This window comes from Mya arenaria, chromosome 7 (genome assembly GCF_026914265.1).
Source record: "Mya arenaria isolate MELC-2E11 chromosome 7, ASM2691426v1".
NCBI lineage: Eukaryota > Metazoa > Mollusca > Bivalvia > Myida > Myidae > Mya > Mya arenaria.
In genome coordinates this window covers 66,787,176-66,807,185 of record NC_069128.1, presented here as the reverse complement: position 1 = coordinate 66,807,185, position 20,010 = coordinate 66,787,176, and the positions used below count along the sequence as shown (strand labels likewise).

The window sequence follows — 20,010 nt, the reverse complement described above, 5'->3', positions numbered from 1 at the left end:
CTTATGCACTTATAACCGTAACTAACCCAAGCCAACAAGTGCTACCTAGCAAATTTATTTTCTATAGGTATGAACGAATTACTACCCAATATAATTTAATTTATTGCCTAAGAATTAAATTTATTTATGATACTTTCAAGGGATCTAACTCATCACTCAGTAAATTATAAGAACCGATTTCCAATTTTGATAGTGTTATTTAACCGCCTCGTCTAGTTGTTCTCACAACGTTATAATTTCAGATAAAGATAAAGATTATCAGTATCAAATTAATTGGATCATCGTTGGAAGTATCATAGTTCTTTTCTTTCCAGGTTTCAATGTGAAACATATTAAGCATTAGAGCGACACGTCGAACACCGATGCTTTTAGAAAAGTATCATAGAAAGTAGAACTCAACTGAAAGCGAGGAAGTAGGAAGTAAGCACTTGATTCATTTCTGTTGAGTTACACACATGTTCTTATCACAGTTTCAATATTAACACTGATAAATGGTAGTGTATTATATATATATATATAGTCATGTAAACTTATTTTCGTTGCTGAATGGATTAGATTGTACAACGTGCGACGTCAATCAGGGCCAACAGATCCCTTCAGAGAAAAGCATGCTCGACCCTGAAGGGGTCCGCTGGTCTTTATATACAGTAAATTCTTAATCCACACAGAGCCCGGGCTTTGCTTATTTGCATATTACCAAGTAAACATACAAACTATGAACGTACTTCCGTCTATAACGGAATGTCATACTATGAACGCACATCCGCAGCCTACAGCCGACCGTTACAACTGTATGAGTAGACCAGTCGTATGGGCTCACCGGTGGCCCAGTGTCAAGTCTGGGTTCAGACTCAAGTACCTTGGCAAGACTACAAATCTTCATGTCATTACGAATAAGGATTCGAATGTTTATTTGTAATGAAAGGCCACCAGCCCATAACACAGACAGAATTGTGATATAGATAGATGCATAATAATAATAGAACATGTATGTAATTGTTGCTCTCTTTCTAACTGAGTTTTGATGATGGAATTTGCTGAATTATTCGAACTAGTACAATTATTCGCATTCATTTTATTAAACTAATGTAACGAAGATGATTCTTTGTAATTTAATACAAGGGCGTAAAGACTTGGACTTTATACTTTTCGTAACCTCAACAACAACAACAACAACAAATATCTTTGTTACACTCAGGTCATACATACATGACAACATGTGGACAAATAAGATTAGTCAGCAGTGTCGATAAGAGTTTAATTATACGAAGAAGGGTGACTTTGTCCCGAGTGGCGGAAATAAAATGGTTGTGTATTTTTTATGGTCGCACATGTATGAAATATGTATCTTATTATGGAAAAGAGGGAGACAGTTATTTTAAATATCTTTACAAAATAAGAGGGATAAAAGGGATATTCAATATAGTGCCAGATTTCAACGGTTGTGCCTTGAACACGCATATCGTATAAATAAATTACACCATGGCCCAAACCATGACCCATGGCCCAAACCATGGCCCATGGCATGAACGTTTTACATTATTGTACATTTAATACCAGATTACGTAAACGTGTTTCGTACGTGGTATACCTCTCGTTCAGCCTTAGTAACGCCATAACCTTGAGCCTTTAACGGCGCACACTATACTTGTAGTATAGTTATCAGTTAAATTAGAATGATATTTGACGGTTTCAAAGAGTAAAAATATGAATTTAAAGTTATCCCTGTCTTTATTACCTCACCAGAGCACGAAGTATTCAAGGTGAGCTATTGTGAACGGTCTGTGTCCGTCGTCAGTCCGTCCGTCCGTCCGTCTGTCAACAATTACTTAAAAACATCTTCGCTTCTTGAACTACCAGTCCAAATTCAATGAAACTTTACCGGAAGCTTCCTTGGGTGACCCTCTACAAGAATACAACAAGGCGTCACGATTGATCATCAACAACAACAACAAAAACAACAGCAACAACAACAAAATGGCTGACTTCCTGTTTTTCTGTAAAAAACATCTCCTCTGAAACTACCACTCCAAATTCAATGAAACTTTACCGGAAGCTTCCTTGGGTGACCCTCTACAAAAATACAACAAGGGATCAAGATTGATCAACAGCAAAAACAACAACAACAGCAACAACAGCAACAACAACAAAATGGCTGACTTCCTGTTTTGCTTAAAAAACATCTCTAGACTACGACTCCAAATTCAATGAAACTTTACCGGAAGCTTCCTTAGGTGACCCTCTACAAAAATACAACAAGGGGTCAAGACTGATCAACAACAACAACAACAAAATGACCAACTTCCTGTTTTGCTTTAAAAAACATTTCCTCTAAAACTACCAGTCCAAATTCAATGAAACTTTACACGAAGCTTCCTTGGGTAACCTTCTAGGAAAATGCAGCAAGGGGTTGCGATTGATCAACAACAACAACAATCTGGCCAACTTTCTGTTTTGCTTTAAAAAACATCTCCTCTGAAACTACAAGGCCCGATTCACTGAAACTTTACAGGAAGGTTCATTGCATGACCATCTACAAAAATACCACAAGGCATTGATATTGATCATCAACAACAACAACAAAATGGCCGACTTACTGTTTTGCTTTAAAAAAATCTCTGAAACTACCAGGCCAAAGTCAATAAAACAGGTATAAAACAAATATAAAACAAGGCATCGTCATCAGTAAAGATATGTTTAAAATGCAACATTTTTATGATGCTTTATTTAGTTGTGGCCCGTTGCTTAGGTGAGCGTTTTGGGCCATCATAGCGCTATTGTTTAATATTAGCCAGCTTTTATGTCCAAATCAACCGTCACCGTGCACAGGGTTTGGACACAATTTCAACGACAAAATTTCAGAAATGACGTTACCGTTCGCACTCAATTTTGCGAGCAATTTTGAAAATCTTCAATAAACTGTTAATACACTTGATATGTACATTTTAGGCATATGATAAAAAGAGAAATTGTTTGTTTCAGTGCAAGGTTGAAAAAACTTTTAAAGTGACACTCTTATTCAAAGTCAATGCATACACATGTATAACAAACATACATTTTGAGGGATTCACCCTCAACTTCTCACTAAATAATACATTTATAGAGAAAATAAGGACTGATTACAAGATTGCAACCCTGTATTTAATAGCTGAAAACGCAAAGATATTAATTGATTGGTGAATGCTAAAGTATTTACTGTGATCTACTATCGTTTAATAGGGTAGAAAAACCGTGTTTTATGCACTTTTCTTTCAAATTAAACTCGGTATCTTTGATAAGAACAATTGTTTTTGACATTTATTCACCCTTTTTGGCATACATGTGTATTGAAACAAGTGTTTTAATTGTGGTAAATCTTATATGGGAGTAAGAATGCATCTTTAACCCTGTGAACACCAAGTGTAAATCGCTTGCGAATTGGGTGCTCATTTTGGTGATTTTTTTTTTGCCATCTTTCAATACAGACAACAAGTATCCTCTTTATCTAAGAACATATGTAGCTTAAAGGCCTAGTTAATTCCATTTACTTTCAGTGCCCCCCCCCCCCCTTTCACAAAAAGTGGAAAAAAACGCACAAATAACATGTATTGTACACAACATCTGTGTATTGATCAAAATCTATTTGCCTAATTGTCTTATACTCTGAATGCAGTTTTGGCGGTTTTGTTATAGAATTGGACCCTAAATGGCCCTGAGCCAATACACAGGAAGTTGGCCCCTACTGTGACATCGGTGCAATCAGCTGGAGAAACACAGCAGGGGATTGTCATGCCAAAAATTCCTGAAACTAGGCCTTTTAAAAGCTCTTTTATGTGTATGTTTTAAATGCTTATTTGTTATAAAAAATAAATACTGTTTAAACCAAAAAGCTCTTTCAATTTAGAACTTCTTCGGGTGTTAGGATGCAAACTATGTATGGTTTATTTAGTTTCTGTTTCCATTGCAGACCATGCCTTGCGTCCTGTGTGTCAGTGAACCAAAGGATGCAAGAATATTACCAGAATGTCATCATGCTCTCTGTGAGGACTGTCTTACTGAATACATCACCGTCTGCTTTATGGCAAACAAAAAAACGCGCAAAAAGAAGATGAAAGTTCTAAAGTGTCCGCAATGCACGACGATGTTTCAATGTCCTGCTTCAATATCATCCATCCCTGAATGGATATGCCAGTTACGGATATTGGCGTCCAAGCCATCTGAAGAAATTGAAACCGAGAATGTTCTTACTGAGCAGCACGGCAAAGCTAGCACTTTTGAAGAGATTAACACAACACTCGGGCCTCCAATGTACACGTACATAGTTGAAGACCAAGTTTCAGGAAAAACAAGCTCCAAGAGAGAGGCTATTGACACAACAGATGAGAGTCATAAACGTTGCTCAACACATCTTGGAAGGAACGTTGAGTTTTACTGTTGCAGCCATGACGAATTCATTTGTCGCATATGCATTATCAGGGAACATAACCATCGGCACTGTGACAGCATTGTTGATTTGGAAGACGCCGGTGAGATAATTCGGAAAGATGAAATACGTATGGCAGTGATAAGCGATCTTGAAGCAGCTAAGGAATACAATACACAGCTGATTAATGAAATAGATAACGCTAGAAAATCATCTGGAAATCAGCGATTAGAAATAGAGAAGACATTTGAAAACCATCGACAAAAAGCTTTACATTTTATTGATCTACGTGAGAAAGCTTGTCTGAAGACTTTCGATGAAGTTATGGACGACCAATCAACACAATTAAACAAAACAAAAGCTGAACTCAAAGCCAACCTAGAAGAAATTGAAAGCATAGCCATACAGCTAAAAGAGACAATTGGGTCGGATGTGAAGCGTTCCTACTTATTTCCAACTGTTTTGAAAATAATAACGAAAAATTATCAGAGGAATGTAAATACCCGTGAAACTCATTTTCAGTCCACTTTAACGAAGGTAAAAATAAAAAATGTTGAGACTGAAATTTTGGAACTAGGTTGCAGAGGGGTTGAAATTGATTTTGAAAAACAGACGCTTTCATCGTTCCCACCTGTTCAAATATCACCGGAAAGATTACTTCGGGCGATTTCTGCAGAATCATATGTTCAAACTGCCAGTAAAAGTGTACAAGGTGCAGTTTCTGGAATACACGACCAAAACGATATTGTTATCAAACAATCTGCTGAGATTCATCAAGCTAATAGTGAAGGAGATGTAGACGAGACAACCACCATAGAAAAATACAAAGTTTCTGGAACACACGACCAAAACGATATTGTTGTCAAACAATCTGCTGAGATTCTTCAAGCTGATAGTGAAGATGTAGACGAGACAACCACCATAGACAAATACAAAGTTTCTGGAATACACGACCAAAACGATATTGTTAACAAACAATCTGCTAAGATTCATCAAGCTGATAGTGAAGACGTAGACGAGACATTCACCATAGTAAAATACAAACGAACTGCTGAAAGAGACACACATACCAAACCACAAGACGCAAAGGACGTTGGATTTTCGTTGAAAGAGGCATTGCTTACCAGAAGACCATATGGAACACCGAGCCATAACAACAACAACAACAACATCAATAGGCCTGTTTTGAAACACACTTTCAGTACAACCTTGAAGTTACCATATCCACAACAAGGCTGGATTACTGACGTTCTTGTGTTGAGAAATGGGAATATCGTATTTTCTGAAACACTGCATAATAGACTAATGATTACTAATCAGGAATTCTCGGTAATCTCTGACTTGGGTATGAAATATCCTCCTGGTCAAATGGCCCTTAGAGAAAACAGATCCATTTTGATTTGCCAGAAGGGGACGAACATGATTGCCGTGTTTGTTATTGACGAAAATGCTGCCTTAAAGCTGAAGTCATGCATGGCTCTACCCTGGCACCCAAAGAGCATAAACTCGTTACCGAACGGAGAAGCCCTTGTTTCGATGCAAGCTCCCGATTATGAATGGAAAGTTATCAAAATGCAAAGTTATGTTGACGACACTTTCAAAAGGTTTAAAACGATCAATATTTCAATAGACGATGGATATTCACTGCATGTTGTTGTTAGTCAGACTGGTTCCCTGCTCGTTATTCAATGCTGTGAATCGGAAGGAGTCGTACATGGATTTGACCTTGAAGGAAATCAGAAGTTTTCATTTGAATGTGATCAGCCCAAGGCTGCCGCGCAAGACAGATATGGGTATATTTATGTAGTCGAGTACTCTGGGGCGGTTCACGCACTGACACAAAATGGAACACCTTTCGGTGTTATTCAAAATTCAAATATGTACAGGTGCCAAAGGATTGCTTACGATGAGAGAAATGATCGTCTTATTGTTACAACTTACAAGGACAGTACAATACATACGTTACAGATTGACTATAAGAGTATTTGAAGGAGAAGATGTTGGGAAGTTGGCTCGAACTCCCAGGGACCGCCTCGGAAAACTCGAGCCAAGCGGGCATGCTTACCTTCAGTATAAACAAACCCGTCCTTTACATCCATTTCGAGCAAACGAGAAATGCGAGCCAAACGAGTTCGAGCCAACGGGGTTCGACTGCTCATGCATTGCAATATGGTGTGCGTGGTTGCAAGTGTACACATAAAAATTAATATACATATAAATGAAGAAAACAAACCAACAACGATATCATAGGTGTATGAATAATTTTTATTTAAAACTATACAATTTCAATTTAAGCATGTGGTTGATCTGGGTTGTCGTCTGTTCCGGTGAACACGATTTACGGTTGGAACCCTTACACGCCTGTATCGATGTTGACCGTTTCAAGAGTCCATAACATGTTTCAAAACAGATATGTATGTATAGGAAAATACGCAATGATGTGATACATGCTACTTCACCTGCAAACCCAACACAATCGATAGTGAACTTAAGATATTATTCCTTACAGCGCTAAAAGATAAACTATTGTCGCAGGGATCACTTTAATATCCGGTACGCGCAGTGGATAAAGCGCGCCAATTTCCACCATTGTCACGAGCTGGATTCTCGGCCTGGGTGCATATGTACTTGGTTTGTGGTCACAAAGCCGAGTGATTAATATAATATTGTAATAACTTGTTTCACAACCGTTGCAAAATAAATGCGTTAAATTCAATTTATAGTACGAAGTACGAAAATACGAAGGAAGTTGAGGCAAATATTAACACTCCAATGGACAACAGGAGAATGATGGCGATAAGTATCCCTTCATGAAGGCAGACAGTTTCTCCTGTAACAACGCCTGAAACATAGACATCTTCGTTAAGTGACACATACTAGCACAGGGTTACTACAATCGGAATATCTTGGCCGTTATCCAACATATATGACCACGAAAATAAAACGGGTCTTTAAAAATCGTCTATCATGGCGGCGCCCATATTGAAAACGTGTTCCTTTCAAATCTTTAAGTCCTTATTAAACAAGCCCGAATACATATACTTGTACGATGATTTCGAACAAGCCCGAATTATCTAAGTGCACGATTTTCCTGAATAAGTTGGATGCTATAAGTGGATCACCGACGGCATCCACGATACTTTCATCCATTACACTTTATATAAACCGATGGGAAAATGACAGACACAATCTCGTTTTGATGAATATGCATGAGGCAGGGGAGACACTCTTATTCTAATGAGAATGCATGTTTGAATTAATTACTATTTCATTAAACCTCTATTGACAGTTGTCTCCACAGGCGAGTGGTCTAAGCAGCTTTTTTAAAATTGTGTTGGCATAAGTGGACCGAGGTCAATTCGAGCTTTTGCTAGTGTAATTTTCCTACGGGGAAAACATAAGTATGAGTGTCTGAGCATATTTCCGCATGTGTACCTTGCGGAACCAATGAAAACGCCACAAACCGACGATGTAAGTTGAAAAGATAATAAGATGTAATAATAATAATGAAATCCCTTTTTACACTGAATCCCAGGATTGAATAGGGCTTGTTAGCTTGTGCTAATTTCGATCCTTTTTCTCACTTCCTATGACGATTACAGGTACATTTTAAAATGCACTCTTACTCCCAAATAAGATTGACCACTATTAAAACAATTGTTTTAATATATGAATAAGGATGAATAATAGTAGTATAATAATTGGAGTTTCGCGGCCATTTTGTTTGGTGGTTTGGTGGTTTTGTCGGTGGTTTCATTGTTTGCGCATGCGCAAGTTTGAAATTGACTTTCGCGGCCATTTTGTTTGGTGGTGCGGTGGTTCTGTCGGTGGTTCCATTGTTTACGCATGCGCAAGTTTGAAATTGACTTTCGCGGCCATATTTAGCGATTTCGCGCGTTAGCGGTCATATTTGGCGATTTCCCGCTTTTAGCGGTTATGTTTAACCATTGTTTAAAATCCAAGACAAAGGGTCATTGTTAACAGTGAAAGACATTCAAATTTAATGAACGGTGATATGAACTTTTCACCTTGCAAAACCATACTCATTTTTCCGTTAACATAACATTAGCCAAGATGAGTTCCGTTATCACCATCAATACAATATTTTTATATATCAATTCAACTCCCAAAAGGAGCGATAGGGAGAACAATCTTAACATGTTAACAATAACATTTATCATAGAAATGGTCACGATTGTTATAATGATTGTACTTGATACCTTTTAAAAGGGGCTCATGATCATTTTACATAAAATATTGATAAAGGTTATATTGAGCTGACCTAACAGTTGAGAGGTTATGATAACAACTATTGTTTTCTACAATCATCAAATTTTTCAAAAGTTTTTTTTCAATCCCTTTTACAAGTAATAAACAAAATTTGATCTCACTAGTTAGGAAAATTACAACGTTTTTTTCCCTTTAATGATTTTATATGATTTCTTTGTTTCAAAGAATAACGATTCATACACGAATGTTTTGGAAGAAAGTTTAAGACAAAGGTTTCAAAATGTTCATTTTAAAACTTTGAAAAGACGTTTGTTGTCCTTGTTCATCAGCAGATACAGTTTTTTCATTACCACAAAGATTTATAATGTCTCTGTTCAAAAAAATAATAATGTTTTCCATTTTTACAAAGGAAAAAACCCATAGTTATCACTAGGTTATAGGGTAAAAGAAGGATACTCGCGGTCATCTTTGACGAATCTGGCGGGTCCCATCACAGGCAGGTCCGCGGAATGTTGACGGGTGCATTGTTTGATTGAGAGTATTCATTTCAATGTAGTTTATGGTACGACACGAAGATAGCACTATCGTCTTTATCAGATCAGGGTTATGTATGCCAAAGGACAACGCTCCAAAGTTTCTAACAATGATTAACGCATCATTTGTTTAATAGTATTGCCTTTAATTGTTGTCCCCTTATCACACGATGTACTAATTATAACCCCCTCTATCTTTTTAAGTGATCAAACTTCTGATTATTTAAGGTGAAAAAGCACATGTCATTGACGCATTGAAATACCATTAAAGTGAAAAGTCGGTTAAATGATGTGTTGAAAGTCCAAAAGACGGGACTGTCACTATTATCGTTATCATACATTTAGTTTATCATCCAGGCTAACTAAATCTAGTACAATGAGGTGATCTATCACAGAAGGTCACTAATTAAACCGTTGTCCAACGCTCGATTTATTACACACTCCTTTGTGTGAGAAAATAATGATAATTTTCCTCTTTAAAAATCTCTTTTTGAGATCAATATTAGTCATTACTGTGTTGTTTTAATCTTTGGTTAGAATCAGAAAGCCCCATGCGATATTTTGTTTTGTATGTTATTAAACTAGTTTGTAATTAATCATTGTTATTGTATATAGTTTAATTAACTGTCACCAAGCAATCCTGTACATATTGATATTAAACAGATTTATAACATCATCTTTTTCACAGGTTTGATTTCATGAAACTTTTGCAGTATTATATACTTTATATTAAATGTTTACTTGTAATCATGATTGGTTGATCCAATAATTTACAAAGAGGTACCTTAATAACCTTCGTATTACTAGTACTTGATTTTGTACCCTGGTTTTGACAGATTTATGACGAATGATATATTGGCTAAAGAGGAGAAAGGGGGAAATGACTTTCCTTCAGCAGGTGTTCAAATTGTTCCAGGTAATATTTGCTTCTTGAGAAAAACATTTAACAACTATGTTATTGTAATGTGAGTACCTATAGTCTTGTGCATTCAACGAACATTGAAAATTGTACTTATGCCCGTTCTAGAAAAAAAAGCAATTATTCACTTGCAAATGATTTTATCCGCGATGGCATTAATGACAAATTCTAGTCCCTGAAATAGGTATAGCAAGACATACTCTAATTTAAAACATACAGCAGATATTTGATATGAAAGCTATACTTTCAGCAATTACAAGTCAAACTCATCTAATTTAACAACATTGTTATACATTTTAGCAAGTGTGGTGATAAAATTCAGTATTGCTACTGTACATTAGGTGGATAGGACAATTGGATCCTGTCAGATGTACGCTCCAGACAGACAAGAAGGTGGAGGACGAACTGATCACACATTAATATACATCATTAAACTTATAAATTTAGCATGTGTCTTTTAATTGGATGTGCGTTTGAAATTGACTCTCGCGGCCATCTGTGGCGGTTTCCCGCGTTAGCGGCCATATTTAACCATTGTTTGAAATCCAAGACAAAGGGTCATTGTTTAACTGGGTCTCCATTGATTAACAGTATTCATTTCAATAGAAGGGATATAAACAATAGCATTGTCACACTAACCACATCAGTGTATTGTATGTCAAAGGACAACTCATCCAACGTTTCTAACATAGGGTCATCGACCTAGGATCTATTCAATGGTATTGTTTTCCCTCATCAGACGATGGACTTATCATAACCTCCACCATCTTTATATGTGATCAAACGGATTCTTTTATATGTAAGATCACAGGTCATTGACAAACAAAAGTTCATCAGAACCCAGCCATCGCGTGATCGAAAGTGATTTCAAGAAATTGAATGACTAAAACCTGACCGTTTAGTGTCAATTCGTACAACAACACCATATCTAATAGCCACTCAATTACTCTCCGACGTACCCATTGTAATAACTTAAAAGTGAAGACAGTTAAATGAGCTGCTGATGGCTCAAAAGACGAGATTGTCGTTATCATATATCTAGTTTATCATTCAGGGTGACTAAAGCTCTTCCACTGTGGTGAGCTATCACAATAAATCACTTATTAAACCATTGTCAAATGCCAGCGCTCGATTCACTGGACTCTGTTTATCATTATGAACACCTCCGTTGAACCTTACAATGACATGAAAGTTTTTCAAACAACTTACTAAATAATCTTTTATTTTGACCACCAAAAGTAGGTTTTGAAGATATAACAGTTTTGTCCTCTCTTAGCTTCTTTTGAGTTTCACTATTTTTATTAAATCGGTAAAGGATTCACACAATTTCTTTATCAAATAACCTCATACCTTAAAGGTATGATGTATCGTTTACATTTCATTAAATCAACCCTACAGAAATGTTAAGATGTGTTCGATCTTATTGTAATGAAAACGTGAATGTTTTTTATTATTTATTTTTGTGTATAACTATTTCATTCCATTAATACAATATTTTAAAATTTAACAAGACCAAATTGAGATTTATAAGTTGAGGACATGTCTGACGAGCTATTTTATACCATTCCGGTATGTTGTATCAATAAATAAAATATCAGACAAGATTTTAATATTTATTTTCTTATAAATACAATACAATGCAATAAAAATAAAGTTGATTATAATTGAATTCAAACAATTTGTTTAACAAAGATCATACATTTTTATTTATTTATTTTATTTATTTTAGGTTACATTTCAACAGTAGAGCAGTAGATAACATCACATGAAATTACATGAAATTAGATGTAATTTGGTATAAAACATAGAAATTATATCTCTTGTATCTTATAATGTCCATAAGCATATGATTTAATTCCATCTTCTAATAAAAATCTTTTGTCATCAAAACTAGATAATCCTACTTTGCTGATTGTTTCCAGATAAATTTTATGGTTATGACTTCTTAATGAATGCATTGTTGAGTGCATTTGAGAATTATTAAATAATACATGTTTATAATCATTAAGAGTCAATGATTTTTTAACAACCGCTTTTGATATCCCTTTTGCTCTTTTCTCGTCTATATCATCACACTTAAATGCATACATTTTCGATCGCAAACCGCAATATTCACTAATACATTTCTCATTTGTTTCACTTTTCATTTTTCCCATTACTTTTTTGTTGAAGTCACTATATAAAAAATGATCTTTAGGGAAATCTGAAGTGTCAAACAAATGTGAATAGGCCAACATATCTTGGAAAATGTCCGGTGTTGTACATGATACTAAAAATGAATCTGTGTCCGTTAATTCTAGCTCAACGTTGCTACCATACACATTTTTCAAATGATTATAATAAAAATCGTACATGGTATATTTTGACAAATCAAGGATACTCATTCCAACAAAAATTGGTTTATTTAATTTAATTTTTTTGCGACTTAATTCAACACCAACAAGGTCTTCAGAAAAAATCCGGTGCATCTTATAAGTGGGTTTGGATGACACCTTCTGTAGTCGTTTTTCTGTATGAACAAGTTCTACGGACCGATGCTTCCGAAGATTTTCCATGGTTTTTCCTGAAAGTAAACAAAATTTTTGGTAAGTAACTTTTCATCATGTTAATCTTTACTCTGAACTGCTCAATATATGTTTTTATGATGGTATCCGTCGTTATCTTAGATACCTGTGTTTTGGATGAGGGATATGAAAATGGGACCGAAAAATACACTTTTTACTTGCCGGTAGTTAGTTTTGGTCAGTTTTACTTTAGGTTCCTAATTGTACATGAGCACTTGTAAGCGTCTGATTGAAGATGAATGAAATACCAAAAAGTGAAACTACGCCTGACAATTATTGAACAGTTGTTTTTGTAGATAAGTATTAGTGGTATGGAAGTGACAATAAATAAATTGTATAAATTACATACGGGCAGATCATACAAAAATGATAACAATGTAATAATTAACACGAACCCCCAAAAAACAAACAAAAAAAACAACAAAAAACAACAACCTTACCGAAGACCGAGTTGTTCATGAGTTTGAAGAAGTTCTTCTCGAAAGCAGTCTTGGCATGTTGTCGCATTTTGGTGTTGAACTCAACGTAGGGTTTCATGAAAGCCTCTTGTTGGAACTCTAATACTTTATGTATTTTTTTCAATTTTAGACCGAGTTGGAGATACAGTTGCAGGTTGCGATAGTGAAGTACATAATTCTGTTTGTTTTATAAAGTGGTGAGTAATTTTTCCACCTTTGCTCTGGGTGGAAGTTCCTCACTGTTGTGTAAATGTTTCAACACATGTTGAGCATAAGGAGATAATTTTTCATTGGGTGTGAATTTACGTTCCGGAGCTAATGGGTAGTCGTTATGACTGTCATGTAAATGTTTTGGATATTCTAGATCTACTTCTAGAATATACCCCTTAGATCCATCCTCTGGTATTTTTTCAGGTTCAAAAGTATCAATTTCTTCCTTCTGTAAAAACTTAAAGAATGTTACTAACTCGGAAACTCAATAGTAAATGAACTAGTTTGTCAAATGTTTTGGTGGGAAAATATTCCACCAAAATGTGAATTTGGCGGGAAAAAAGTTCGCCAAACATTTGAATTTTAAACATTTGAATTTCAAATACTATAGGGAATCCATTTCAATTTGTTAAATATCTTTGTTTTTCCCCTTTTGTTTTGTTTTGACTTTATTTCTTTGAGATTCTCATTTTTTTTCTTATTTTTTTTAGGTTTTTCAAAAAACTTGTTTAAACGTTTCACGACTAGTCTTTTCTGTAAATTTCCGTCATTTTGAATTGATTTTTTCTGTAACTTCCCGCCATTTTGAGTCAACCTTTTCTGTGAATTCTTACCATTTTGTTGTAATACCATGTTATTGTTTTTAGAAGGTTGACTGTTTTGTAAACTTCCATCACATTTAGAGAGTAAGTATTCATACTTTGATTTAGGAATTAACACTAATTCTTGAGCCATGATTCACTGGGTTTAATTAACGCTAAAAACTGTTTGAAATATTTTAACAGAATGGCTTTCCTCCTTTTTTGAGAGAGTCTTTTGGATATTACTTTACGTATGACATGTCTATATCGTTTCAAGTTCTTTTTATCCTTTTCTGGAATGACAAGATTTCCCCTGATAGCATTGTAAATCACCTCTATAAGTGCAGCCAATTGAGATTTTGTTAAGTTTTTTATCAACATTTTTTGTTGTTTTTCATTGGTGTTGATCATAAATTTTAAAAAATGTCTCTCCTTCTGTAGTTTATCTTCCATTTTTCTCCTTTTCAGGTAGAAATACAATGGGGGTTTGATGTGGAAAGATGTCTGTACGAAGTTTATATAACGGGTTAGAATGTGGACTTACATCCACCAGAAGGTAACTATATTTCTTGTTTGTGGCTTTTCTATAGGCATCCATAAAATAATGCGTTTCACCGGGAAACATTTGTTTGGCTAATGCTTGAATTTGTAATTTATCTCTCTGATTGTTAAACAACACAAAATAATGACTGTTTAGACTAATAGTTCGAAAATATTTTCCTCCTGTAAATAAATTTTGCACTACGAAAAAGACTGAAAAATTATGGTGATGACTATAAATGGTGAATAAGTTGACAATATCTACACTTTGTGAAGCTTTTTGTGCTAAATCATCAATCACTAATATTTTGAAGTCAGTTTCCATAGTCCACATGTCCATATCGTCTTTAGTTGGTAAACCTTCAAAAAATTCAATATTTTCCACATGTTCTTTCATATCATCAAATAAGGATTGATAGGTAGAATAACAATATATAATCTTTTTCGGAATCATGGTAAACATAGAGTTTGCATTTTTAAACAACTCAAATAGAAAGGTTGACTTTCCACTTCCACTTGTTCCTGCCACAATACAAGTGGCAGGGCATTCAAATTTAATTAATGCATCCAACATGATCTACACTTGTTGATAACAGAGAACACAATAAATAGAATACAAACAAAAACCATTTAAATACACTACTTTATTAGTGATCTACATGTTTGGTTTTTGAAACAACCATTTTGCGAACAATATGGAAACATATTTCTAACGAAGTTATATACAAGTAAATCATTACAGTTATAATCATTGAAAAAACTATGTACAATGTCATAAAAAGATACACCATTTGTTCGTTGTAGTAAGAAAAACAAACAATACATCCCACAAACATCACTGTAATTACTTTGTAGCTGTCTCGAATTTGTGATAACAGTTGAAAAATAAGAAGCATATTTCAGAAAATAAGTGTTAAAATAGTCAATTGGTTTCCCATAACTGTCAAAATATTCGATAGTGGTTGAATTTGGGAAGTAAAATGTACACCAATGTCTTCCTTCCATGAAATGATTTTCTGTATTGGCAATAAAACCACATGGAAATACCAAGTCGTTTGGTAGTTGATCAGCCGCAAACACCCCCAAAATTGTTTTTTGCAACATTGGATCACAGTCTATACAACACTGAAGCTGTGATGTATTCATTCTGTTATTATGTCTCTCTGAGCGTTAATTTGAAAAAATCCAGGAGAACTATTATACACAATACAGCTTGTTGCGGTAGATAAAGCCGTTCCAAATTGAACCTCTAATCGCAAATTTCCTGTTTTTATTAGAGATAGAAATGCTTCATCAGAAAACTTTGGCTCTAATTGAAATGTAAAAATACAGGATGTGCGTGCAAAGTCTTCTCTGTTTATATCAAGTCCAGCATCTTTATTCCACATTCCATTTGTTAGAAACATATTTGCGTATACTCTCATAAAACTTTCTCCATTTAAATTATTAAAATTTGTTTTTAGTGGATTACCCCACACTGGAACCCCATCAGCATAAAGGCAAATACTCCTAATGTCACAGTTTAGGAAATGAAATGGATTTGATTTATAATCTCCCGAAATTGCTGCTGATCTAACAAAGGCTACGACAATTGTATTTGGTTTTTGTCCTTGAAATAAGTTATCCCACGTAAACACCGTACTTCCTGCAGCAATGGTTTGTAACCGACATTCAAGTCTATCAAATGGATACTTTGCTGTGTTGATCTTTAACATCTCAGAGTGAGCAACAATGAGAGCTGGATTGACTCTAACTTTTTTTACTAAAAGATAACTATCTGTAATGTTTACTTTATAGCTTGGGGATGTCTCGCCAGAACTTAGACAGAATGCTGGAGAACTACGATACAACTTCACATTAACATCCACTTGGTTTAACAGGTACCGTTTAATAGTAAATAAACTGTGATATATAGGCCCTTGCAACTCTAAAGTTTTTGATTTTGTTATATATTTTGCCCGTAAAAACAATCCATTGTTTGCTCCACTAGGATCACAGTCTTCTGGGTGATCATTGTCATCTTTTATGAATAGTTGAGAAGACAATTGAGAAAATGAAGCATCTTTTCCATTACATAGTAAAGTATTAAACATGGCTATATATGGATTGTAATTAGATGATATAACCGCCTTGTTTTGTAGAGTCACTTCTATAATTGAAAATAATGCCTGCAAGAACAAATTCACAGGTCCCACCTTCTCACCCGATTTTAAGTTAGATCCATCTGGATTAGTTACTTTTAGTTTCACACATAACTGTGTATCTTTCAGATCGAGATAGTCCATCGAATTCTGACCACTGATTTGAAACTCAATGGGAGTATCATCCGACACTTGGGATATTGGACGAATCTCTTGATAATGGACATCATTCACCGCAACTTGTGTAGGAGGTAAGTCAAATAGTAGTAATTCATTCGGAACACCTTCAGAAAATCCGTCTTTTGTGAAATAAGACATTTTATGAACCAAATATATCCCACGTTGTTATAGATTTCTTCGAATTATTTCTCGCTTTCTTATCAATTTTCCATTTATTGTCCACTTTTTTGCTTGCTTTTACCTCTTTTCTTGATTTTTGATTGTTTTTTACAGGTTTATTTTCAGTTTGTTTATTTTTTCTTGAAGACTTCTGTCCTTTTTTCGGTTTAGTTTGTTTACTCCTGTTTCTGAACTGTTTTTTTCTCGCGCTGTTTACACGATGTGTTACTTCTGAAGGTTTGGATAATTTATGAACAAGGGTTGACATTTCTGAAGTATTTAAACCATCTCGTTTCAGCTCACTTTTCGCCTGGTTTACTGTCTGTTCCGATGGGGAAACTGTGCTGATTGTCATACCATTACTTCCCATCTTCGACTTGTGTGGAATGGCAAATCCCCTCCCAACTTGAGGTTTGTTATTTTTGAAATAGTCTATCCACATTTGTGGGTTCGGTACATACAACTTAGATTGATTCATATTTGGGGTAAAATGGATATCGCTTAAAATGAAGTGTGAGATGCACTGGTGAACTTACGAATGAAGCATACTCGTTTTCCACAGTTTTTATACTGAAATCAATCTCTTGGAATTCTGATCGGTTTAAGGGTAAATAAAAAGGAGATTCTAACACATAATTCCAACCATTTTCTTCGTTTTTCTCTATTCTTCTCAATAAGGGACGTTCACCTCCGTCAACAACGCTTTCTTTGCAAACGTTTGAGTAAATAAATAAGGTATTATCTACAGTTTTTCTTCTTGCTTTAGGATCAGTTTTTATACTTATTTCACACAAAGCAACCTTCCAGTAACCATTAAAAGATAGAGGTAATTTTAACTGCACTTTGAAGTTATAGGGTTTGTTCTCGGTGAAGATGTGATTACTTTCACTGTCTCTCACAAACACATATCGTTCCATTATTATTGTTCTTGAACTTGATCTGCATCAATCCAGCTATCAAATGATTTTGGAAATCCTTCCCATCGAACAAAATACTCTAATTTCCCTTTGACTTTTCTCTTTTTTAAAACTTTATCAACATACCAAAGACTGTCTGCATCTTTATCAACAGGAATTATTTCATTTTGATTCACATAACCTGATATTGGTTCTTTATTCAAGTCTATGATCTTATACAATGGAAAACCTTGTTTGAAAATCTTGCTCTTTATTTTAAAAACTTCTGTAGTATATTGTTGTTGATAAGCTCTTCTAAAGGGATGTTTCGTGTAACTTAATCTAACCAAATCACCAATTTTATATTTAAAGCGAGGAGGCGTTTTGGGGAATTTTTTAGGTTTTAGATACATTTTACTCCAAAGTTGTGTCTCGTTTTTCTTTGTAACATCACTTGGTGCTAATCCATCCAAACTCCGATGAGGGGAATTATTGTAACTATTTACAATATCTTGAAGGTGATCTATATATCTATAATTTCGCTGATATCTTAACATTCTAAATATCATACCACGAAGGGTACGAATGACTCGCTCTGCATAGTTTGCTTTAGCGGTGCTTTGTGTATTAAACAAGTAAACTCTCTTCTTTTGCATAAACGCTTTTAATTCACGATTGATAAATTCAGAACCTCGGTCCGTTCTTAACTTTTTAAACTTATGAACACTAAGAATATCCTTTATTGCTAACAATACCGTGTTAGATTTTTTATTAACTAAGGGTCGAACGGATAGAAAACGTGAAAATATATCTATAACAATCTGTAGGTATTTAACTCCATCATTGTATTTAGCAATGTTATCAACTGCCATTAAATCCATATCACCCTGATCGTTCATACCCGCCACTTCAACACGTGGTCTTTTATATGTATGTCTCGCCTGACGTTGAATGGCATACGAATCTTGATTGTTGAGCCATTTCTGTATGAAATAAGTAGTAAATACTCTTGGATAGTTTTTGTTTAATATCCTGTGTAACTTTTTTGCACCCAAAAAGCTGCCTGCGTTTTTAGAATCGAAATAATATTGTGATAGGATATGTTCCTTTTGCGTTTTTTCCATGATTAAACATGATCATCGTTGTTAGTAGTTTAGATTATGGGACACATGGGTTGTTAATTAAACTAAAGCAAGGAAATGAAAACATGTATAGATATAAATACATTTATTTGAAACTAAACATGTATAAAATAAGTCAGCATATGATCATACAAGCATGTACATACAATGACATACATGTACATAAAGTGAATTAAATATTTATTTGAAACATGCAAAAAGGAAATTCGTGAAGTAATAAATATAACAAATCATTTTACGCCACACAATGCCAGAGTTCTTAATTTCTCATCAATTCTTTTTTTTGAAGAAAAAAGCAGTAAAACACATACAACATTGCATAATATGTCCATTTTGTTGTGTTGTAAATATTCTTTTGCTCAACGTGATGGACGAAACAGTCGATCTTCAATGCGATTGATTGTCAACACCATTCTTTTCATTTTTTCACACCACCGCTCGGTTTTCATTATCTGCAGATAGTCATTGCTCTCTAGCAAATGTTTGTGTAAATCAATCATTTCAGAGGAAATGTTTGAAATGCGCACAATTTCTTCCCAACTTTGTAGTATATTTTTTTCATTAACTGCGTTTAGCATGTCACTAAAGTAACGTTCTATTTTATACTCATCATCATCAGGGTCTGTATCCATGATACAATCGTGATCTTTTTGAGATGGGAGATCCATCTGGCAACCATAGCAAAGTTGTCTAGTCACCATACCCATAACCTCACACAGTGCCTTCGCATATACAAAGTCAAAGTATGAATTCATTAGCGCGACACTTGTAGAAACTGGAGTATAAATCTCTGTAGTGTCCATAACATTCGTTTTGGAGTCACAATGTTCATTTTCATAAATATCTTGAGATAGTTCACTGCAATCCATGTTAAGTTTTTCTGCTGCGATATGATCACACCAAATGTCGATGAAACACTGAATGTTTGTGCTGTGTTGTATGTCTTTTATAGTTACATATGGTAACGGAAAAAATCAAATTTGAATTTTCAGATCATCCGGGGATATCGCCATATTGAAAACCCGCCAGAGGTTCGGTCCACGTCCATGGTGCTC

At 34.8% G+C, this 20,010-nt stretch overlaps 1 protein-coding gene across 1 annotated transcript; it reads left to right on the top strand.

The window, feature by feature from the left end:
• Positions 1–247: 247 nt before the first annotated feature.
• On the top strand, positions 248–7,397 carry LOC128240103 (uncharacterized). Its single transcript, XM_052956602.1, has 2 exons — positions 248–420; positions 3,947–7,397. The coding sequence occupies exon 2, from the start codon at positions 3,950–3,952 to the stop codon at positions 6,389–6,391; it is 2,442 nt and encodes an 813-aa protein (XP_052812562.1). The 5' UTR covers positions 248–420; positions 3,947–3,949; the 3' UTR covers positions 6,392–7,397.
• Positions 7,398–20,010: the final 12,613 nt, after the last annotated feature.

Coding starts and splice junctions, on each gene's coding strand:
- LOC128240103 (XM_052956602.1), top strand. CDS start 3,950: ATGCCTTGCGTCCTGTGTGTCAGTGAACCAAAGGATGCAAGAATATTA.